This window comes from Lingula anatina, chromosome 10, assembly GCF_051362555.1.
Source record: "Lingula anatina isolate TDL-2025a chromosome 10, LinAna3.0, whole genome shotgun sequence".
Lineage (NCBI taxonomy): Eukaryota > Metazoa > Brachiopoda > Lingulata > Lingulida > Lingulidae > Lingula > Lingula anatina.
This window is the reverse complement of record NC_141776.1, coordinates 5,018,121-5,043,299: the sequence shown is the minus strand read 5'-3', so window position 1 is coordinate 5,043,299 and position 25,179 is coordinate 5,018,121. Positions and strand designations below refer to the sequence as shown.

The window sequence follows — 25,179 nt, the reverse complement described above, 5'->3', positions numbered from 1 at the left end:
CGCTGTTATATTTTATGATAAAAGTGAAAAAAATTACCTAAAACCTCCGCAGACCTTCCTGTTGTAGCTTCGTTCGATCTTGTTTACAAGATGACTTTACGGGGAATCCCCAACTGTGATTTTTCCACACCTCAAATTACCCAAGTAGATTGAAAAAAAAATGATGGCGTTATTTTTCTAGTCTGGCGTTATTTTTAGTCAAAAGCTGTAAGGAGGTAATTAACTTGGCTTGGCTCCCCGAAGCTGACAGCAATTTAGCGTGAACCCCCAGAGAGTTAGGTCGATCCAGATGCATCGATCTAAATCTGTGGGAACCCAGTCTTATTCAAACACGGACTATTGCCTAGCCTTGGTGCCCAGTTGTGTGATTACGCTAACCATGCAACTGCAAGAATTTCCTCTGCTACTGTGCCGTTTTTAAATCTTTATTTTTATTGTTACAACAGAGCAGGCACCCTCATCATCTTAAATCTTACATTTTTTATCCAATTTTGGAACAACCAACAGGGTCCCTAGTGGAGAGCAGTTTTCATTTTTACAGTCATGATTTATTCATTGAATGACTATTGAATTTGTGTGCAATGACCTTATAGGGTAAACTAGAGTTATTGACGTCATGGGCCTTAGTAACATGGATCGCCATTTTGTAGAGGATCGAACTTAAAGACTTCCTTTACTCATTATGTGGGCTTAACTAGCTGTGTCATAATTTAAATAACGTGCATTTTCCTTACGATCTATAAAATATTGCAATTTGACATTTTTATCATTAAATCCAAGGCGAGGTCTTATAATTTTGATAAATTAAATTAAACTTTTGAAGGTTCTACCCACCTTCACTCATAGCTGTAATCCGTCTTTTTAACAAGATGACGTCAAGGGGAACCCCCATTCAATTGGAAATTTTGAACAGGAAAATAATGGCGCTACTTTTCTTTCATACTTGTCCGAATAAAAGACCGTGCTTTTCGTTTTCGTTATTTTGTTATTTTCGTTATTTGTTATTGTTGGTTTTGAATACAGTCCGTACATGAACGTCTCATTTTAAAACATGATCCGTCCACCCAAATACCATTTAATATGGTATTTGGGTGGAACAAATAGAAACATTGCGTCTCCATAGTATTAATAGACCTACTGGGTATATGATTAAAGATCTATACTTTGAAGATTAAAAAAGTTAACATGCATCACCCTGCATTTAACGCGTATTATATCTAGTGCTATTAAATGATATTATAGGCTAGCTTAGTTCCCCCTTTCAAAGTAATCCATGCTTTTAATGACTAGTTTGTGAAACGATCTTTAGAGGTAAACTAGATTATTTACCGTCATGCGCTTTAGAAACGTACCTCTAACATGATCGCCATTTTGTAGACGACCGAAATTAAAATGTCTTCACCACTTGGTACAGTAATGAGAGAAGCTCGTAATAATTTATATTGCATTTTATATCTTTACATCACCATTTATTTATCGACCATTAACTGCGCTGTTATATTTTATGATAAAAGTGAAAAAAATTACCTAAAACCTCCGCAGACCTTCCTGTTGTAGCTTCGTTCGATCTTGTTTACAAGATGACTTTACGGGGAATCCCCAACTGTGATTTTTCCACACCTCAAATTACCCCAGTAGATTGAAAAAATAAATGATGGCGTTATTTTTCTAGTCTGGCGATATTTTTTAGTCAAAAGCTGTAAGGAGGTAATTAACTTGGCTTGGCTCCCCGAAGCTGACAGCAATTTAGCAGCGTGAACCCCCAGAGAGTTAGGTCGATCCAGTTGCATCGATCTAAATCTGTGGGAACCCAGTCTTAGTCAAACACGGACTATTGCCTAGCCTTAGTGCCCAGTTGTGTGATTACGCTAACCATGCAACTGCAAGAATTTCCTCTGCTACTGTGCCGTTTTTTAATCTTTATTTTTATTGTTACAACAGAGCAGGCACCCTCATCATCTTACATCTTACATTTTTTTATCCAATTTTGGAACAACCTACAGGGTCCCTAGTGGAGAGCAGTTTTCATTTTTACAGTCATGATTTATTCATTGAATGACTATTGAATTTGTGTGCAATGATCTTATAGGGTAAACTAGAGTTATTGACGTCATGGGCCTTAGTAACATGGATCGCCATTTTGTAGAGGATCGAACTTAAAGACTTCCTTTTCTCATTATGTGTACTAAACTAGCTGTGTCATAATTTAAATAACGTGCATTTTCCTTACGATGTATAAAATATTGCAATTTGACACTTCTATCATTAAATCCAAGGCAAGGTCTTATAATTTAATAAATTAAATTAAACTTCTGAAGGTTTTACCCACCTGTGCTCATAGCTGTAATCCGTCTTTTTAACAAGATGACGTCAATGGAAACCCCCATTCAATTGGAAATTTTCCAAATTTTATATAAGGTTGAACAAGAAAATAATGGCGCTATTTTTCTTTCATATTTCTCCAAATAAAAGACCGTGCTTTTCGTTTTCGTTATTTTAAAGGTGATATTTGTTATTGTTGGTTTTGAATACAGTCCGTACATGTACGTTATATTTTAAAGCATGATCCGTCCACCCAAATACCATCTAATATATCGAACGACATGGAACAATCCGAAACATTGCGTCTCCATAATGTTAACAGACCTACTGGGTGTATGATTAAAGATCTATACTTTGAAGATTAAAAAAGTTAACATGCATCACCCTGCATTTAACGCGTATTATATCTAGTGCTATTAAATGATATTATAGGCTAGCTTAGTTCCCCCTTTCAAAGTAATCCATGCTTTTAATGACTAGTTTGTGAAACGACCTTTAGAGGTAAACTAGATTATTTACCGTCATGCGCTTTAGAAACGTACCTCTAACATGATCGCCATTTTGTAGACGATCGAAATTAAAATGTCTTCACCACTTGGTACAGTAATGAGAGAAGCTCGTAATAATTTACATTGCATTTTATATCTTTACATCACCATTTATTTATCGACCATAAACTGCGCTGTTATATTTTATGATAAAAGTGAAAAAAATTACCTAAAACCTCCGCAGACCTTCCTGTTATAGCTTCGTTCGATCTTGTTTACAAGATGACTTTACGGGGAATCCCCAACTGTGATTTTTCCACACCTCAAATTACCCCAGTAGATTGAAAAAAAAAAATGATGGCGTTATTTTTCTAGTCTGGCGATATTTTTTAGTCAAAAGCTGTAAGGAGGTAATTAACTTGGCTTGGCTCCCCGAAGCTGACAGCAATTTAGCAGCGTGAACCCCCAGAGAGTTAGGTCGATCCAGTTGCATCGATCTAAATCTGTGGGAACCCAGTCTTAGTCAAACACGGACTATTGCCTAGCCTTAGTGCCCAGTTGTGTGATTACGCTAACCATGCAACTGCAAGAATTTCCTCTGCTACTGTGCCGTTTTTTAATCTTTATTTTTATTGTTACAACAGAGCAGGCACCCTCATCATCTTACATCTAACATTTTTTTATCCAATTTTGGAACAACCTACAGGGTCCCTAGTGGAGAGCAGTTTTCATTTTTACAGTCATGATTTATTCATTGAATGACTATTGAATTTGTGTGCAATGACCTTATAGGGTAAACTAGAGTTATTGACGTCATGGGCCTTAGTAACATGGATCGCCATTTTGTAGAGGATCGAAGACTTCCTTTACTCATTATGTGTGCTAAACTAGCTGTGCCATAATTTAAATAACGTGCATTTTCCTTACGATCTATAAAATATTGCAATTTGACATTTTTATCATTAAATCCACCCGCACGAAAATGCAGTAGTATCGAAGTAGCAAAGAAGCATTAACGCAGTAGTGGTGTGGAGCATATTTGCAGTAGAAATGCAGTATACCCTACTGCAATTCTACTTCAAAAATTACATAGGGTTGTACAGAGGAGGAGCATTAATGCAGTAGATTAGCAGCATGATAGAAGCATGTTTCAAATATGCTAATTAGCTCCCAATGCGAAGCAGATTTGAGGCATATTTGCAGTATGATTGCAGTAGTCTACTGCGCTGGAGCATCTACTGCGTTTTCGTGCGGGCAAGGCGAGGTCTTATAATTTTGATAAATTAAATTAAACTTCTGAAGGTTCTACCCACCTTCACTCATAGCTGCAATCCGTCTTTTTAACAAGATGACGTCAAGGGGAACCCCCATTCAATTGGAAATTTTCCAAATATTATATAAGTTTGAACAGGAAAATAATGGCGCTATTTTTCTTTCATACTTGTTCGAATAAAAGACCGTGCCTTTCGTTTTCGTTATTTTGAAGGTGATATTTGTTGTTGTTGGTTTTGAATACAGTCCGTACATGTACGTCTCATTTTTAAAACATGATCCGTCCACCCAAATACCATCTAATATGGTATTTGGGTTGAACAATCCGAAACATTGGGTCTCCATAATATTAATAGACCTACTGGGTATATGATTAAAGAGATATACTTTGAAGATTAAAAAAGTTAACATGCATCACCCTGCATTTAATGGTATTATATCTAGTGCTATTAAATGATATTATAGGCTAGCTTAGTTCCCCCTTTCAAAGTAATTCATGCTTTTAATGACAACTTTGTGAAACGACCTTTAGAGATTATTTACCGTCATGCGCTTTAGTAACGTACCCCTAACATGGTCGCCATTTTGTAGACGACCGAGACGACCGAACGATGTCTTCACGACTTGGTACAGTAATGAGAGAAGCTCGTAATAATTAACATTGCATTTCATATCTTTACATCACCATTTATATATCGACCATAAAATGCGTTGCTATATTTTATGATAAAAGTGAAAAAATTACCTTAAACCTCCGCAGACCTTCCTGTTGTAGCTTCGTTCGATCTTGTTTACAAGATGACTTTACGGGGAATCCCCAACTGTGATTTTTCCACACCTCAAATTACCCCAGTAGATTGAAAAAAAAAAATGATGGCGTTATTTTTTTAGTCAAAAGCTGTAAGGAGGTAATTAACTTTAGTGCGCGCTTGGCTCCCTGAAGCTGACAGCAATTTAGCAGCGTGAACCCCCAGAGAGTTAGGTCGATCCAGATGCATCGATCTAAATCTGTGGGAACCCAGTCTTAGACCCCATTCTCAGAGATTAGATCGATCCAACTAGATCGACCTACCTCCCTGGGGGTTCACGCTAAATAGCTGTCAGCCGAGCGGGCACGAAAGTTAATTACCCCCTTACAGCTTGTAGTAGGCGGGACGGACATTTAAGCCGGATTATCTGATAGTAATCTAGTGAGACTCCCCACGGGGATAGATAGATCTAAAATCTATGGGAATGCGCCCTTAGTCAAACAGGGACTATTGCCTAGCCTTGGTGCCCAGTTGTGTGATTACGCTAACCATGCAACTGCAAGAATTTCCTCTGCTACTGTGCCGTTTTTAAATCTTTTTTAGAGAGCAGGCACCCTGATCATCTTAAATCTTACATTTTTTATCCAATTTTGGAACAACCTACAGAGTCCCAAGTGGAGAGCAGTTTTCATTTTTACAGTCTTGTAAAAAGTGAATTTTCTTCTCTAAAATTCACTTCACAAAGTTTGTATTGTAAGGAATCCCCCTGTTCTGAATTTTTTTCTCAGACACTTGTTAATAAGTATTATCTGCGCTCTTTGCAAGCTTTACCAGATTCTGAATAAATCATACAGGGAGGTAAGGTAAGTCTTTGTCCAGCGAGAGTTGAGCAAAACAAATGTATTTAATATTTATTTATTACTTCATTTGTTTCACGGGACTTAATTGTCAATATAGTATCATCATCCATTTATTTGAGATTTTTATGCATCGACGGTCATAACCCAGCACATGTTTATAGGTGACAAAAATAAAAGTGTGTGACATTATCAAGATCTGACTCCCATGAAGTGCATAGAAAATAGATTAGGCAACTAATCTTCGATAGTGTAGTGGTGAGTATTCCCGCCTGTCACGCGGGAGACCGGGGTTCGATTCCCCGTCGGCGAGGCACTGTTTTACTTTTTTTTTCCTTCATTCCCATTTAAAAAATATATCCAAATTTGATATTTCTAATATGCTGCCTGAAAGTATCTCATGCTCGTTCAACATTAATGAAGATGGCTCGTTTTGGATATTGCATATGTTGTCCGTAATTGTGTGATTTAAATTCAACTAATCTATCTAATTATTCAGTATTCGATTGTGTTGAGGGTACAAACAGCGTTTTACAAAGAGCTCTCCTTAAGTTTCAAGTTGATGTTTTATTCTATCTTAAATTCTCCAATTCGTTGCTTGTATTCCTCGAGTTCTACTACGGTATTAAAGGCCCCATCGTGGTGAGTATCCTGCTCTGCGACGCAGGAGACCTGGCTTCAGTATCCTCAGTCCGGAAAAACCTCTTCTTATTACATCTGTTCATATATTTACCAATTTCTTTTATTATTTTGAGTCGGTCTGCTTCTTTACAAAGTATTTTATGAGTCTCATACGGGACTTGCGCTTTTTTTTTCCAGTGGGCTGTCTCACCCAGTTAACACAATCATCTCGTCCCACCTACCGCACTGTTAAACAAGTTCCTGTTTCACTCTAAGCCAAATAACACTAGTTACCACGTTAAAACGCCCGAAGATAAAAACAGTCAAGTCGACTTAATAGTCGTGTGTCTTACTTCAGCTGTCAAAGATAAGCTAAAAATGATTTTATTTGTATAAAAGAGCCTTACGATTAAACGTCAAGTTTTTCCGGGACATGTAATAAGAACTTTGGCTAGGCGGAGTTTTTATGGGTTGAGTTTTGAGGCATATATATTCTCTCACCAGGGGCTTATTATTAAGGCAGCCAAGAACGGTTGTTTTTCAAGACCGAATACATCCACGTTTTTTTTTTTTTTTTTTTTTTTTTCTCAAAAAATGTGGAAAAACAGAATAAAAAGGAGAAATTAATTTTAAATGAAAAAAATATATATAATAAATATATATTTCGAAGAAGACGAACTAACTTGTTAAGTATGAAGATGGTTTTGTGTTACATTGATGGAAAATAATATTCCAGCTCTGTACGTCATTAAACTGTCGGAAGTAAACTAAATAGATGTGGGCATGAAACAATTAGACCACCCGCTGAAGTAAGAGACAGTAATGGGCTTGGTTTGGTGCTGTTGGAAGTGAATATGCCACTTAGAAAACGAGCTTACTAAAAAAAAGGCATTCCCGATCAATTAAGAAGGAGCACATCTTTTTAGTGGAACGTGCTTCTCAAGTAAAATTCGCTGTTTATTCAGCACTGGATTAGAGTTTTTTCGAAATGGAAACCGGCGCAAAAAGGGTGTTAAGTGAAGGATAAGTCAACAGTATAAACCTTAATAAGTTCGTCGTGAACTTTTTCAGTGTACATGAATTTATGGCACATATACATGTAGTTTCTAATGGCACAGTTGTACAACGATACGACTACCACTAATACTTATAATAATAATAATAATAATAATAATAATAATAATAATAATAATAATAATAATAATAATAATAGCAAGAAGAAAAAGTGAAAAAATAATGGTGATGATGATAAGAAGAAGAAAGAGGAGGACTTAAAGGCATGCATAATATTAATTCAAAATTTAAAGTTGAGCATTTCTACTCACAAGGGCGGAGGCATGCCGATCGTGATGCAGTCAAGGGCCTCCTAGGCACTAGGACCAGGCGATGTTATTTTAACCTTTAAAAACCCGACTTTACCAATGAGTCAGCACATCTTCAAATGTTTTATTGTTAACAACTATCACGATTCACTAAGAACTCACAATAAGCGCAAACACACGTCACGCACATTGTTTTAATTTTAAACTATTGAAGAAACTCGAGTTGGCTTAACACGGGCTTAACTCAGGATTAAGTACCTTGATCAGCACATCCCCTGGTATAAAATTGTTTATTTTACAAGAAGAGACATTAATTTTGGTTGACTTTAATCGGGTTTAAATGTCCAATTGTTGACGTAAATATACATATAAAAGTGTCAACTATGCATGTGAAAAAATTGAAAGTTATATCAGCAGTATCATAAGGACATTTCTTTAAGATTTCTTCATTTTCTTTCTTTCTTTTTTTTTTTTTTTTTTTTTTTTTTTTTTTTTTTTTTTTTTTTTGTAAATGATACTGATTTAACGTAAGGTCAAAGTAGACTGCAACGATCGATTTAAACTTTCGGACCTATTTTCGGTTTTTTAGCCATCTTGTGGAAACCCTCCTCCGGGGTGTCAGGTGTATCGTGACGTAGAGGGCGCTTTGTAATTTTACCCCCTCGGAAGTAATAACGTCAAGAAATGAATAAGAGATTATACCCCTAATAACAGGGGCAAAGGGAAGATGAGGTTGACGGAGCTGCGCCTTAAGTAAATGAGTGAAAAAAATTCGGAAACCAGTCTAGGTTGTACAAGGTATATAGGACCAGGTATTGTAATTTGCGTATTGTGTCATTTGCTTGAGCACAAGCGCTTAGGAGATTTTCAGCTATTTAAAGCATACTCGAAAAGGATCGTTTGTGCCACTGACGAAAATGTTCGCGCTCATCTCTGCCTTATATAGAATCTACGAGTGGTGATAGCTGTTCAAGACGGATAAAACGCTTTGAGAGGAAATTGGGTTAGGTCTATTCATGTGGAAACCTTTTCAGTCCAATCTTTTAGAGAGATATATGTCACTGTGGCAGAAATACATCTTTTCTGAGTTGTAACGTTGAGCAAATTCCCGAATACTCAACAGTCAGAACATTATACACTTAATTTCACTTGCTAACCGTCGGAGTTCGGTTAAGGCAAAGGCACCCAGCGTTGACTTCTCTAGAAATATCAGAACATTATTATGATCAGGAGTTGCGCTTGGAAAACACAATAACTCCTCCCCATTCCAAAATTACGTTCGCCCCAGTGAGTCAGCGCCTTTCACTAGGATAATCAAAAGTGCGTCGTGTTGTTAGTGTTGACAGTCACTGCGTTAACATCGCTCAAGACGCGCACACGGCGGAGTTTTTAGTAAACCGCAGCTTTTTCACTACACGGACCTGTCGGGAAAAGATAAAACGCACAGGAACTTGGAACGCACTCAAACAGTAGTCTTTGCCGCATGCAATAAGCGTCCGCTCACTAGCTTGGCTAATAATAACAACAACCCGACGTAAAGTTGAACCAACAAATTTCAGTAAAGACTAACGCTGCTACTCTATATAAATCACACCAAGACGTATACTTTTATTAAAGCAAGTGGAAGTGACTTACGAGGCTTGAAAAATTCCACACGCACTATTGTCACAGTAATATAATTTGTCACCCTATCTCGAAAGTTAAAAACTTGCTGCAGTAGTCATGTCACAGTCAAACACACCAGGGTCCCGACCTAACAGCATGAGCGCCAGCAGTAGTCGCTGGATCATCAACGTACAGAAACAGTTCGATTTAGTGGCTGACAAAGATGGGGAGGTGACACTTGAGGGATTCAAGAAGGCGCTTGCACTGAAGGAGGTGAGTTTGAACTGTGGGGTGATGTTGAAAAAGTCGTATAACAACTGTCAGGTGGGGCTGCAGCACAACAATGGGTCTTTCGGCCCAGTTTGATTTAATGCTACTAGTACTATATCTGACGATCCATACGGCCAGATTGTGTTATCCATTCAATATGTGATCAATATATATTGATCTTCAATTATACTCGGAGGAAGGGGTGGTTGGGGAAGGTAGGGTGCAGTGCAGGACAGAGTTTATAAATGTATTAATAAGTCACTTAAATGTAGACGACGATCCGTGGTCCCTTTATGTTGTCACTCAATATGGTGGCCCTCCATTAAATACTATATAGGATAAGAGGGGAGTAAAATTGGGAGGGGGGCGTGAAGACGGTTTAAGTAGCTATACCAGGGGTCATTAACAGCATGGAAGTATATCATGTACTTCCATGGTTAGACCAACTTTCTTGAGAACTAATATCATTTTATATGGCACAATTGGCGAGATTTGATTGGAAATCCTGTCTAAACTTAGCACAGCCATTATGTACAGTATGGTCGAGGCTCGTTTACGTTTATATATGATGCATAATAATAAAAAGACGATTCTTCATATCAGTCAATCAATCAATCAATCATTATTGAATCTAGCACATTTTTTCTTAGGCCTTATAGCAATATAACACAATTATGACATATATACGTATAGCATGCACTAGACATGTCACGCTTTAGCAGAAGAAATGGTCAAATATTTGATAAATGCAATTAAAAGGGGAAAGATCAGTTATTTGAAATGGGGGAAAAAGTGGCACATAGTGCCCGGAAGCAACCGCAGTAAACTACTAGTTATAACGACACCAAATTCGTCACCTGTATTGATAGCGATCTTGATTCAGTTGTCTCAGATACGGATGAGATGAGCTGAAATGACCGTTTACACAGTAACCAAAATGGCTCGACGTCGATACGATCCAAACTCGACCACGTCCGGTGACCCATGTAAGTTAATGAGCATTTTGAGAACCAAGAACCCATGAGGTAGTTTGAAGTAGTCCAAGTAAGGGTTAACTTTACTACACAACATAAAAACAAAAAAGGGATGGCGTAATTCTTGCAAACGAGATTGTAGACGCGGCCCAAGATCGTGATAGTTTGTGTTTTAACAGGGCGTGCTATGTAATACTTATTAGACCTGCAGGACATATTGAGACGGGCCTACATTAACATTCCCCACGAGTACGCAGACTGGGCAGTGTAACCAGTACGGAGCTACGGTCAGAGGGAAAGACAATAACAGTACCGCTTTGTTAGAAGAGAATGCCTTGTGAAAGTTTGGGGGATTGATAGTTAATAATAGATCAGACATGTACTGTTACATTTCAGGCCCGCAGCCGTCATTTCAAAGGGAAAGGGGGGTAGGCTTTTCACAAAAATCCTTCCTGAACCTAGATCAATTTTTGCCCAGAGCGGACCCTTTCCTGGCAAAAGGGAGAAGGGAGGTTCGTTCGAAGCCCCTTAACCCCCCCCCCCCCCCCACCCCCCCCCCCACCCCCCCCCCCACCCCCCACCTACCTGCACGATTAAATACGATTGGGAATAAAGAATTGTCAGATTGATGATTATGGTGATAGTGTGTGCACAAAAAGTTGCAAAAAGTAAATTCGAGTAAAATTCTGCACTATCATCATGACGATGCCTTGGGTCTTCGCCCACGGCTGTTATATTCGGGTTTTCCAGGGCCCTCTGTCATAGCATGCATGTTAATGTAGCATGTTTGTGTCCAGCATAACAACAACAGAAAATGCATAGGTTGATAGGTGTATTGTATGGATACACGAATTAGTGGAAATGTATGTACCAGTTTGCATGAATAGATGGATGGACGAAAGGACGGACGAATGCATGAGTATATCAGTGAACACGTATGAAAGCAACTAATAAATACGTAGAATTATGGGAAATGCATAAAAATGTCCCACTTGCCCATACGCAAAATACTACAGGGAAAAATTCGTTGATGTTGACAAAAAGAGATGACCTTGGGAGAGTTAGGGGACAGTCACGACAACGTTCTTCCTGCCTTTTTAGGTTTAATCGATCGAAAATCAGTCAATCAAAGGACGCCAACCTACGCAATGGGGGTAGGAAGCGTTCTTTTCCGAACACTTTTTGTCAACGCCTACTACCTGTACCACTCTATAACCCAGCGCTTAAATTTGAGGCAGCTCGTTTTACTCAAAGAAATAGCGCGGGGTTATACCGGGTTAGAAGCTCTGGGGTACAGTGCACTTTTAATACGCCCAGTAACAATGTAAACTCAAATACTTAAACCCGGTACACGCCTTTCACTCGTATTGATTCAAGTTTCATTGTTAGGTAAACCCATGTAAATAACTTAATAATACTTGTCCTATATATGAGCTCTGTGTAGGATTGAGAGTGTATTTGCCATCGTCGGATTGCAACTGAGGCGGTGGGCTCAGTGCGTGAAATTTCGCCTCTATTGTTGTAGTAGGCAGGCGAAACGGCAGGCGATGCACTCAAAAATGCCTATATTGGTGTCGATTGCATTCGGGAAGTCGGATAACATTTTTTTTAATTGACAAGAACTTACTCTTGCTTTATTTTAGAGTGCTGCAGGCAGTCCTGAGGAAAATCTTGAATTCCCCAATGGATAACTTTTGGGCAATTTAAAACAATAATAATAATAATAATGATAATAATGATAATAATAAACCTGTACGTCTGCAGCGGGCGTTCATCACAACAAGGCAGATCACACGACAGATATTACAAAATGAGGTTACACAACACATCTTGTAAGAGGCTGTACAAAAATCGCCCAATAACTTAATCCTCAGGTAAGCAAAGACCTAAAGAACAGACGTCAAGAAAAATATTTACGCACCAGTTCCTTTAAAAGTATTCATCGTTCTGCGACGCGCACACGAATCCCTTCAATTTCGCTGCTCAAATTCGGAAAATGTCGCGTTTTATTCTTACAATGGAGGAAACAAATAAGAAGTCCAGTGACGTCCAACTGTCTTCACGTTGAAATCGTCTGCCTTTTGTTCGTTTGATATAATTTTGTCGGAACCTGGCGTCATTATATTGAATTGGAATGTTCACGCAATGTCATAATTACAGTACGCGTTTTTGCCCCATGGATCAGAGCGCGTTTACACAGTCTGGCTGTCCCCCGCCGGGGCTTGTTAAAGGAAAACAAGGATAAGTTATTTCGTTAGAATCGATCTCTTTTTTCGCTATATCGAAACAAGTGAAGTGTTCTCCTAAAAGACGCAATTTCCTGGCGCTTGACCCCAAAAATGACCATAATGCCCACAATTAGTGTCAAATACATCTCTATTACAAGGAAACATGCGGCGGACATCCTACTGGAAGATGTTCAAGGTTGGCCAACCAACCATCAATACACGAATCATGATTTTTATTTCATTTACAAGATTTGTTTTTAATTACTATTAATTCGTTAAAGCACTTTTGGACTTTAAGAACTATAAAAAGACTTAATGCACTTTTGAATAAATTTGACGTGAGTCATTTAGAGATTTTAATGTGGCTGTTTATATTCTGTAAAAAGACGAGACGGATGACTTTCAGTTTTGATATTTTCTGCAATTGCTATTTGCTTCTTTATTAAGGTGTACACTTCTAATATCCTTGAGATCTAACATGTACGAATCACATCTTTCATGATTACAACGTAATCAGATTTATTATTCTGTGGTTAGAGAAGCCGAGATGCCTTCAATTGGGCTTGTCCCAGTTTTGCTGTCCTTCGTAAAAATCTTTATTAATGCATTTATATTTGCCTTCCATCTCGTCCCTAGGATCAACCAAAGTTTGGTGACTCATAGCTCGTCCCTTTTTGTGATATATGCACATTTTAGGACAGAACACACCCACATCTCATAGCTATTTTAGAGTATGTAAGAGGGGGCGGATTAGTACACGCTTTATCTTCTTTGTGTCTGTTAATCCCGATGCCTTATAACCAAGGTACATTTTACAGCTTTCGGCCTAATGACAAAGACCGATTCAGCACATAATATTTGCTGTAATCTCTCGCTTTCTCTAATAACGTGATGGTTTCAAAAGTATTCAATTCCCACACTTGTATAAGCGACACATGGTACCAGGGTTTCCTTTCAAAAATATTAAGAGGTGTAGATAATAAAGTTTATCCTCTAGTGGGCCGTGCACATCGGACAGTCCTTCAGGGTGTCCGAGGTCACAGTGACCTGCACCCGGAGGTTCACGGTTTAGTGAACACTTGTCTTTATTATTGGTGTGTCCCTGGAAGGGACGAGTAATCTTGGATACCCAGGGTGCGTGTGTGTGTGTACGTGCTTGCGTGTGAGCGTGTGTTTATGTGTGTTTGTAATGAGAGAGAGGGGGAGAGGGGGAAGAACAACGTGCGTGCGAGCATAAGTGCGTGCCCTTGTGTGAGTGATGGTTTAATGGAAAACTACAAAACGCCTTTACTTTGAAAACACTGAGGAAATTCAAATCTCTTGTGATGCCTATTTCACATGATGTGATCAGCCGAGCACGAGCACGTGTACGCCCCCCCCCCCCCAACTTACTACACCTGACATATCATAATAGGCATGCCTGGCGACCAACGAGTATGCGATATTTGTATTATTTCTTTTTTTGTTATTCATCGGACATACCTATTGAAACACCTGTCTTAACATCAAGTTTGCAGTTTGAGTAAAACGGAGAAAATAGAGGGGGAAATAGCTAAATGTTGAAAAAATCGCCTTCAATATCTTTCTTTTCTTCTTTCTTTAATTTTGAAAGTCTAAGTTGTGCACCTGGCGCCTTCACTGCACATGTAGCTCTGACTCAAGAAATAGGTGACACGTTAATTTCTTTCTTATATGCAATTAATCATTACCACCCAAGTACGTCTGAGTCAGCATTAGCCCAGGAAGATACGAGGAAAGAAAGATATAAAATGATAAGGGTCAGTTAACTTATGTAATGGTCATGACTGTAACGCATTTTCCATTCAGGCTCATTATGAACTGTCATTTACGGAAGTTGTTCGAAAGTTGAGAGATCAAGATTGGTAGGTAGAACTTTTGTCTTTGAGTTTAAGGGGGAAAAAAAAACTCCGTCAGTGACAGGTACAGTAACTCGAAGAGATTGACAAAATGATTTTGGGTCAAGTTCTAGTTTATGAGCAAGCAGATTTGGGTGACATCACCGATATTATCTAAGGAATTCAGTTTTAACTGACCACGCTATCACACCTTTGCCCTAATGAGAAAATAAACTGCAAACGTCCGGTCCGTCTTCGCTTCACTCACGCATCACGTTTACACGGGACTAATTAAGATGGGGGATAGGGTTAGCTGGTGTCGTTATACTTTCTTTGTTTCTTTTGGACTGTCTATCTCTCAATCTCTCTCTTTCTCTCTCTCTCTCTCTCTCTCTCTCTCTCTCTCTCACACACACACACACACACACACACGTAAAACCCCATGCATTCTCAGTCAAACTGAATCACTGCCTGCTCAGTTTGGTTTAGAAGACGAATAAAACGAATTCGCCCAATATTTTTCCGACTATTTCCCACCTTGTATTGGCCGGTGTGGATCCGTCCAATAGCCCTGACAGGCGGTAGTCGGGGTCTTGTTCATTTTGTAACACGGCTGTCAAAATAATTACTGTGATATATTATGTGGGGACATGGCGGTTATCCAATTACCCCCTACGGAAAATAGTATGAATGATGAATGAAAATTATTGTAATAAAGACATACTGACAGATACTGGGAGACAGATAGATAGACACACTGTAGATACGTAAATAAATAAATAAATAAATATTTTAAAAATAACAAATTGAAATAAAATGCACCATGAAGAGTAACATATTTAGGCTAGGCGCCATTACATTAAAAAGATACATATACGTTATAAAGAGAAAACCAGTCGATTATTTTTTTTTATATTTATTTTTTTTTGTCATGCCATGAAATACGGTATGTTACAAATAAAAACATGAGCAAGCCGTAACCATTGTGGGGAGAGATTCATTAGGCCTACATTTTAGTATATGATACCGGTAGATGACCTGGTGTTCTCTAATGCAATATAAACAGGCGGAGGGGTCACAGCCCGTCTTGACTTATATAGCATGATTTATTTATCGTATTGTCCTATATGAAGTAGCCATTGTTTTAATACAAAGAGTGGACTGTTCTTCGGCCGGTCCGTTATTTGCACGGCCCATGATGTCAATATTAAGTATCAACTGAAACGATAAGGGGTTTGTGTTTTATTACTAAACATGTTCAAATAGTGAAGACTTTCCACATAAATTTCGCTCAGAATTAAATGACTGAATGTGAATTTTGCAACGAAGAAAATGTTTATGCTCACTCTTAAATGTACATGTAGCAATTGTTGATCAATGCACACGCGTGTGCCTTTGCGTACAAGCGTGTGCATGTGAACACGTGAATACACGCACATGTTTCAGGCTTGACTGCAATTCGTACGATCGTTTGATTCAATAGGAAGGATCGTGCGTACTCTTAGATAGCTTTGGGAAAAACATCATGGGTTTAACAGCGTTATTCCCACCGATTTTTAACAATTCTGCGAAATTATGGACAATTTGTAAACCAATAAATATTGATGAATCGACAAAACTACAATAGTAATTTTCTAAATGATTTTCACCTTTATGTAACACCTTTATGTGCCCTTTGTCAAATTGTCCATGTTTTCAACTTGATGCCATTCGCCGCTTGCATTAGACGCACCAATAAAGATACGGTGGGATGTTTGCCATAGAATTTAATAAAATCTTAAGCCATTATAAGTATCAATGGGACAAGCACAAAAAAAAGATTACAAGATCAAGTTCATGGGAATCATTTCGGCCCCCAAGGCCAAATTTCTTTAGAATGATGTTTGCTTCGACTTTATTGCCACCTGGTGATTGTTCAGTGTTGAAGAAGGGTATTGATGAAGCGACACCCCAAGTCATTGGTGAAAGTGATTTGACAGCACTGATTAATATCTTAAAGAAAAATCGTGACCGAAAATAATATTGACAAAATAAGCTTATTCACGAGTGAAATGAACGCACATTTTCTCCAGGGTAAATTGAACACAGTGCACGGGTGTGAAGAATGTATGTACAAACAACAATACGGACAAAATAAGGTCCCACAAGGCATGTGTGAAAAGAATATCTGGAATATATCGGGTCTTGTAAGAAGGAGAGATAAGACTTCAACGTACAAAGGAAATGCAATATTAACGCCGTCGGCCAATAAAATAGAGGAGAAAGTAGAAAAGAAACAGGTCCCTAGGCAAAAAAGGAGTCGCCTTAATTCGTGATCTATATTGGCTGTATTCACTGCTAGACCACACGAGATGTGAGAAATGAAAGGATGCTGCCACTTGAGAAACTCAAACCCAGTAAGAAAAAAGCTCGAGACAAACAACACTTTAAGGAACAGACCCTGTTCGTGCAATCTAAATTGACGCGTCAAATTTCCTTAAAAAGGAAGTAAGATGCTTACAGTTTTAACAAACATTATGGCTGTTTTTAAGAAAAGTAATAACCAAGTGATTACGCAGTGTCAGACAATTATCAGTTTAATATACATTCGCATTTAAAAAGGAAGTCATAAACTACATTTCTTTTATTAAGTGGTAAGCAAAGTCATTGTTCTCTGTCACGCATCCCTTCCCCTCCGAAAAATTTGGCTGTCGAAGTTAACGGTTTGGCAACGCTGTAGCTTCGATTAATCTAAATCCGCGTTGTATATTCACCACAAGGAAATCAGATGTTTGCAGTTTGCATTTTTTTTAAATCATGAAAATTTGATGACATCACAACATGCACATGTATTACCAAGAAGCCGAAAGACGGGAATCTGAAAGTTTTAAATGAAAATAAGTTTATTAAAATAAGTGTATGTCGTAAAGATAATACTTTTCAAACAAGAGATTAATTCGAAGTAATCTGTACTGCATTATTGCCTTCCTATTACATTCGACAAGCTTATAATTTTGTAATATTCATTTATTTATACGAAATATGTACATATATATGCCAGTTTGTTGGTTGACGTCGTACACGGATTTGGCTTAACCTAGGCAATAATGCTGCCAATTTTCTTTTCTTCTGGCATGTTGCCTTGGCTGATATGATGGCAGCTGAAGTAGTGTGGTTTTGAGTTTTTCCTCTGTCGGTCTCGATTTCTGTGTAACATTGGGCAATTTTTACCTCAGGGAAGGATTTTTTGTTTGTTGTGTCATTGTGATTTATTTTTAAAAACTAAAAAAAAAAAAAAAAAGAAAAATGAAGGCAGAATTGTATAATGTATAATGATACTTTTTTTTACAATATTTTTATTTCAATTTCTTATATAGAGTAAAATCACACGATAACTGTCACTGTATAAAAAATAAACTAGTAAATGAGCAAAAAGTTAAATCTTCAATTTTAATTCATGATCAGAGAGACGTAAGCATAGGATGCAGGGAGTTAAGGAGTACAGATTATTTCATTTTTTTTTTTTTCAACATTAAACAATGTCACAGACAAATAAAGTAGAGTCAAACATACATATCCGTTACTTGCACCGCTGGGATGTGGGGAGGGGGAGGGGAGGGGGAGTCGAGATTGGTTGTGGTCCTCACCGGAAAACGAAGGGCGAGATTTTTAAAAAAAATATATAAGGAAAGAGTTAAAATATGTGTATTTTCTTCCTTTATCATTTCAGGACTTCTTTGCTGCCCGCCTGTTCCATATATTAGACAAAGATAAAACCGGGGGGCTAAATGTCCACGAGTGGGTGGTGGGCTTGTCTTTGTTTCACCACGGCACCTATGAGGAGAAACTGAAACTACTGTTCCAGGCATACGATGTACAAGGTAAATACTTCGGGCGTGCTTCGAGGTAATTTCGGCCGACAAATCTTATTACCGATCATCACAGCCGGACATACGTTTACAACTATAATATCATATAATATAATATAATATATTTTTCAGATTTGGGGTATCTGGACTTTAGCGCTGTAAGGAACGTGATAAAGTCCTGTGTCAAAGAAAGTCGACTAACTATCTCAGAGGAGACTATAGACGACTTAGTCGTCTCAATCATAGACGAAGCAGACAAGGATTTGGACGGTCGAATCAACTTCGAAGAGCTTTCTAATGTACTGAAGTCGTATCCGGGAGTCATTGAAAATTTGACTGTCAGGTGAGGCTTTAAGACGAAATATCAGTAGTTGTGACTAAAGACCAACACGTGTCTCTTGCCTGGATTACAATTAGGCCTAAGGCCCTATTTTACATTAAGCGAGACGTTTTTTCTTCTTGATTTATTTTATTCATTTGTTTGTTTGTTTATTTATTTATTTATTTATTTGACAACATACCGGTAAAAGCTTAGTTGTTGCGTAAGATTCATCTACACGAAACCCCGTGCGCTAGACACGGTCAAAACACGGTGAATACGTACTATGTGCGACTATAATTCTGCAGAGCTTATGAGAAAACAACCAGAAGAAAATACCTGAGGATTATTTTGTTTATTTTTGACTCCGCCCCCAAAAATAAATAAATAAATAATCCCGTGAAATCTCGCTTATCTAAAACCATTCAATTGAACATTTCCCTCAGCTTTACACTTTTCTTCTATTTTCTGTACTCAGTTCAGTCAGCTGGCTGCAGTCCGACTCCTCAGACTTCGTCCCAGATGTCCAGCCTCCTTGTCCCTGTTGTCCACAGTTTGACCGTGAATACGCTCAGAACCGCATTCCGGACATCATCTTCGTCACCTTGTACTTTATCATCAATATCGTCATACTGACACACCGGTCTCTGGAGTATTACTTCTTTGACGTGAACCAGGGACCCGTGACAGGGTTTGATATTGTGGCACGTGCTTGTGGTAAGCTTGATTAATCAATTAATATTTGTAATTATTCATTCGTTATAGAAACGATGTCTTTATCATTTACGGTACGCAATTGATTAATTGTAGATAATTGAATAAATGGATACAGGGTAAAAGAATAAATCAAATGATAAACGAATTAATTAATTTGGAGTTATTTCTAGGATAATAAATTTGAGAGAAAGAGAGAGAATGTAACTCACACAAATCAATAAAGACGATGCAAAATTAACCATTTTTCTTATTTCTTGATATCTTGCTTGCAATTTCAGGACAGGCACTGAACTTCAATTGTTCGCTCGTTGTGGCTTTGATGCTTCGAGTGACCTTGACCTTACTGAGGGCCACGTGGATTGGAAACTGGTTGCCCATAGATAAACATATAAAATATCACAAATATGTGGCGGTGGTTATCGTCATATTGAGTACGATACATACGTTTGCCCATATTGGGAATTTCGGTAAGTGTATTCCTATTACAAAGAAATGCTTGTTTCTTCCCCAAATGTTGATTTTTTTTCAACTTTGTTTTCTACTAACAGTTAACTCCGACATACCGACAATCATCTAGATTTTTTGTACAAATGGAAAGATAAACTGTTTTAAACCAACTTGCCTCTATGTGTTTTTCAAAATTGTTAGATAAGGGGACAAACAGCTATTATAGTTTACAGTAATTTCCAATGCTCGATGTTATTCGGTTGTTTCCGAAAGTGTCTAGTACACACATCTTTACACCAATCATGATATGGCTCCGTGCATTCAATGTGCATTTCAAATGGATTTTTTCAGCTATGATCTCGCCATCGTTGAACATCACTCTTGCCGAAGCTCTTTTTACAACAGCGGCAGGGATTGGTTGGGTTGGTCAATCCGCGAGTATCACTGGCTGGCTATTGGTGATAATTCTTATCGTACTTGTGATTGGTGCGCTTCCTTGTGTTCGACGTTCGGGACATTTTGAGGTATTTTTTAACATTATGTTTATTAAGATTACCCTAGGTTCTAGATTCCGGTATTGCCAGCTCGATCTTGATTTCATATATAACCCATAGTAGCAATACCAGGTAGTAAAAGCGACTCCACCACAAGGTATATTTAGCAAGCTAGCTTTTACGTTGCTCTGACACTCAGGGTAATTAAGATTCAATATAGATAAAATGTTTAAATCGAAGTCTCTTTTTATTAATTATTCAGGTACAATTGTATTTTAGGCCAAAATGTTATGGTATTATTATTAAACCTCAATCACAATATGGTAATTTTAATTAAAAAAATAAAAGAAATGTATCTCCCATATTTTATCAAATGTTGAACATACAGTGTACATCAGTAAACGTGTCCACACAATTTGGCAACGGTGAAATAATATTAAAATTTTATCATATGGTTTTTAGGTCTTCTTTTTCACTCATTTCCTCTACGCACCATGGCTGTTATTAGTTTTCCTTCATGGCTCTCGTTTCTGGATGTGGTTCATCGCCCCGTGCACCATTTTCATCTGCGAGAAGATTTACAGCTCCAGGTGGCTAAAGAGACTTTACCAGGGACAGACGCACGTGAAGGAAGGAGTGCTTCTGGCATCAAGGGTAAGTATCCGGTAGATCACCATCAGTAAACATAGAACAATCTTGACAACTTCTTGAGCATTTATATATTTATTGATTGTGTTGTTGGGGGGGGGGGGGGGGGGGGTTGATTCTCTGCCTTTGAAAATTTGCCTATAATATCTGCCTGGTAGAGGGTGCAAAATACGAAAGTTGCAAAATGCGAAAGTATTCTTGCACGTGCACGCACATGCGAACGTATTCTTCCACGAGCACATAATTATTGCCCCCTCCCTTCCTAAACGCAATTCCGGTGAATTAACCGTTTCATTTTTTCCTATTTATCTTTTTTTTGCAGGTTACACATTTAGTAATCAACCGACCTTCTAACTTCGACTACGGACCTGGAGACTATCTCTTTATCAATATACCGAAGATTGCCAAGTTTGAATGGCATCCTTTCACCATTAGCAGTGCGCCAGAACAATCTGGTAGGTCGTTAACTTTCGGAAACTCTCGGCCGATTCCGTGGCTCGAGAAAAAATGAGAGATTCATTTGTTGGAATTGGCGCGTGCCCAAACAGGAACGGATGGCAAAATAATTGTCTAAATTTGGTTTGTCTGAAAATATTTGGGCTGAAAATGTTTTCCACAAATAAACCTTTAAGTACAGAATTGCTTGTGTGTACCCTTCTTGGATTGTGTTCAGAAAATTCAAACCATCGCCGGAAATAGTTCAAAATGCGCTATTTGATGTCACCATGCGGTCAGCTGAAAATTTGTTGTAGTCTGGTCGTCTTGACCTATAAACAGTTACCTCAAAATTATACTGAATTAAAACATTATAAAGATCGAAAAGCTAAAGCGCATGCAACAGTTCAGGCCAATCTGAAATAGGCACAGGTACAGAACTTTACAGATGTTAATACAAAATGAATTTTGAAGTCAAAAATAATGTTTACACATTTTCTCTTATTCATTATCTATATATTTTAATATTATATTTTAATATTACTTTTAGATACACTATAATAATAAAATTTATTATCATTATTCATAATCATTCATAATATCCATCTGTTCTCTCAGAATACATATGGCTGCACATTCGCGGCGTGGGGCAATGGACCAACAAGCTTTACGACTTCTTCGACGAGAAGCGGAAACGTTGGAGCCGAGCGCTGTCCTCCAAGGGCAAGAGCATGAAGGGGAGGGCGGGGCGTAGGCTGTCAATCATCACGCCGAGTCTCCTGCACCAGGCAGAGGACAATTCCGGTCGTTCTCCCAACGGGAAGGCCAATGGCCAAAAGCTCCTCAACAGGTTTTCAGATATTCTTGAAGCAGACGAAGAGGAGAAACGGAACAGCTTACAGGTACCAACGGAGGGCGAGGACGTGTGTCAGAGCGATGAAGACGTTTATGAGGAGTGTGATGATACGAAACACGATCACCCTTACGAGAATACTTCGTTCCAAGCGGACGAAAGCGAAGTTAACATTGAAATCCCAAACGTCGATGAGAGCAAAAAAGATCCGTCACTGAAGCCAACGCCAGCCAAGAGAAACAAGCTGCAGGTTCCAGGAGAAGATGGGGGGTTGGGTGCCGAGGAAAATGTGATTAAGAGGCGAAAGACGGTTTTGCAACGCCGCTTGACCAAATGGGGGCGAGAGTCGCATGGTCAGAACTTTGGCCATTTGACCAACGCGCCGTTTGTGTACAAAGTTGAGCCTGATAACGAGGAGGCACCGCAAGAGGAGTCGCTAGAGGTCAGTTTTATTACGAAGAGTTTATTTCATGACAGTTTGAGGACATTTACACACGTTAAATATTTATCAATATTTATTTAGCATACGACCGAAAATACGTGTCGTAAAGTTCAAAGCAGAGCCGCTTTGGAGAATTAATTTTCATAGTTTCGCATAAACAAAAGTGTTATATAAATTTCGAGTGCAGGTTATTTCACCATGGGATGAAATGCACACCCCTTACTATTTTCATTTCTCTGTTACAACGGTAATAATTTTTTCAGTTATTTTCCTGCAAGAATAAAAGTCATTGCGCTCCAACATTTCTACGTCTTTTAATTAACCTTTCGTTAGGTAATAAAGTCACACAATTGCTGGCACACAGGCCGCAACAATTAAAGAAATAACATACCTGTTGAATCCCATACTATACAGATCCTCATGTCTGATTTTCAGGTGTACCTTGACGGCCCTTACGGTTCTCCCTCGGCTCACATCTTCTCCGCTGAACACGCAGTACTGATAGCCAGTGGTATTGGGGTGACACCGTTCGCCAGTATACTGCAGAGTATTATGCTGCGCTACAAAATAGCCAGACACGTGTGCCCAAGGTGTAACCACGGCTGGACCGACAAACGGCCGATTACCTTGAAAAATCTCAAAAAGGTGACTTAATAATTATCAATTTTAAAAATCGTGTTTTAATAATGTTGCATGTTTTTATATACGTTATTTTATTCATTTATTTGTTTGTTTATTTATCCTTTTATTTATTTATTTGTTTATTCATTACATTATTTATGTAAAATATTACTTATTTGTCATATTTATCATATAATTTGTTTGTTTATCCATCACATTGTTAATTATAATTGTATTTATTTATTTGTTTCTTCATGTCATTGTTTATTTATTTATTTATTCATTTATAACATTATTTATTTATTTATCAATTACAACAGGTTGATTTCTTCTGGATATCCCGAGATCAAAAAGCGTTTGAGTGGTTCGTCAGTCTTATGAGTCAGTTAGAGATAGAACAGCAAGAGGAGGGCAGTGGGCTGGAACACTTCCTGGGTAAACTGTTGTCTTTTTTTTTTCGTTTATTTATCTATTTAGGAGGGAATAAATAAAGCCAGTGTTGTCCGGGCAACCCCTCCGATTACAGATAAGATTCAGTCAACAGCAAACATATTGGTTTCATATACAAAATGACAATCTGTCTCTTTCTTTTCAAAAATTGAAAATAATTCAATAAATAAATAAATAAAAACAAGATAAAGACAAATCTTTTAAAATGAATGAGATTAGTGGAATATAAATGAAATAATATACAAATCAATGGAAAAAAATAAATGACGACGGATGATAGTAATATCTTTGAAGATTTCTTGTATTATTCCAGACATGAATGTTTATCTGACAGCAGCTGTAAAGAAAAACGACCTGAAGGGCGTTCTTCTGCAAATGGCGCTGGACCTCGTGCACAGCAAAGAAGCACGTGACAAGATCACGGGACTGAGGACACGAACACAGGCGGGAAGACCCGACTGGGATCAGGTATGTCACGTGGTTTATTCTATAGTATCATGTATTTATATTTCGTCTAATATAAGCATTGATTAAGGAATGTTAACCCATTTAGCACCCTCTCTGTTATTTATGCAACTTCGAGTTTTTGAACACATTTATATTTATTTACTCTCCGTATGTCATTATACTTGTCAGGAGTGCAAGTCTTTATGAAGTATATTGTTTATTCACTATTATAACGTAAAATATTTTACACACTATTCTTTGTAATTGGTTGGCATGCAAACATACACATGCACTCCTACGTGAATAAAATCGAGAATAATTTGATAAAAACATTATTTCATGACTCCAGGTTTTCTCGGAGATAAAGAGAACAAAGCACGGGAAAGTGACCGTCTTCTTCTGTGGGAATCCAGCTCTGGCAGGAACGCTGAGGGCCAAATGTCGACAATTCGGCTTCAACTTCCGGAAGGAGAATTTTTAGATTTTTATTGCCCATTGCAATACGATGAATCACACTGTTCAAAACGTGTGATAAAACAATGGTTGAAATCGCCTCTCGTTGAGCGTGGGAAATATTTAAAAACAGATGAGTCTGTGCATTGACGCTTTGTAAATACTGTTCTTCCACAACCAATTGTTGAATGCCAGTTATAAACTTTTATCTAAATTTTAATATATTTTATCCGGTTTTTGTTACAAACAATGTCTTCCTTTAAAAAAACTGATGTTAATATACTTATTTTTAATAGCTTTCATACCACCAAGATAACAGTTTAAGTTCCATTTTAAATGGGCATTTGCATGTTAGATGGTTTAACCCGCACGAAAACGCAGTAGATGCTCCAGCGCAGTAGACTACTGCAATCATACTGCAAATATGCCTCAAATCTACTT

At 38.0% G+C, this 25,179-nt stretch overlaps 2 protein-coding genes and 1 non-coding gene across 3 annotated transcripts in view; 2 read left to right on the top strand and 1 right to left on the bottom strand.

Annotated features, from left to right (window-relative positions):
- LOC106162626 (uncharacterized) overlaps positions 1-4,879 on the bottom strand; it is a 29,132-nt gene extending 24,253 nt beyond the window's left edge. The window contains exon 1 of the mRNA XM_086997648.1: positions 4,828-4,879. The gene's annotated coding sequence lies outside the window, so the exon portion shown is untranslated. The remainder of the gene's footprint in view (positions 1-4,827) is intronic.
- A 1,050-nt stretch (positions 4,880-5,929) lies between these two features.
- Positions 5,930-6,001, top strand: Trnad-guc (transfer RNA aspartic acid (anticodon GUC)). The gene has a single exon. It is a non-coding gene; the product is annotated as a tRNA-Asp (tRNA).
- Positions 6,002-8,340: 2,339 nt separating this feature from the next.
- Positions 8,341-25,120, top strand: LOC106167042 (NADPH oxidase 5). The gene is made up of 13 exons (XM_013545716.3): positions 8,341-9,509; positions 18,274-18,424; positions 18,545-18,755; positions 19,210-19,448; positions 19,727-19,915; positions 20,247-20,419; positions 20,852-21,043; positions 21,360-21,492; positions 22,091-22,767; positions 23,203-23,412; positions 23,709-23,823; positions 24,152-24,306; positions 24,635-25,120. Exons 1-13 carry the CDS (start codon positions 9,354-9,356, stop codon positions 24,764-24,766), a joined length of 2,733 nt encoding a protein of 910 aa, XP_013401170.2. The 5' UTR covers positions 8,341-9,353; the 3' UTR covers positions 24,767-25,120.
- The last annotated feature ends 59 nt before the right edge of the window (positions 25,121-25,179 follow it).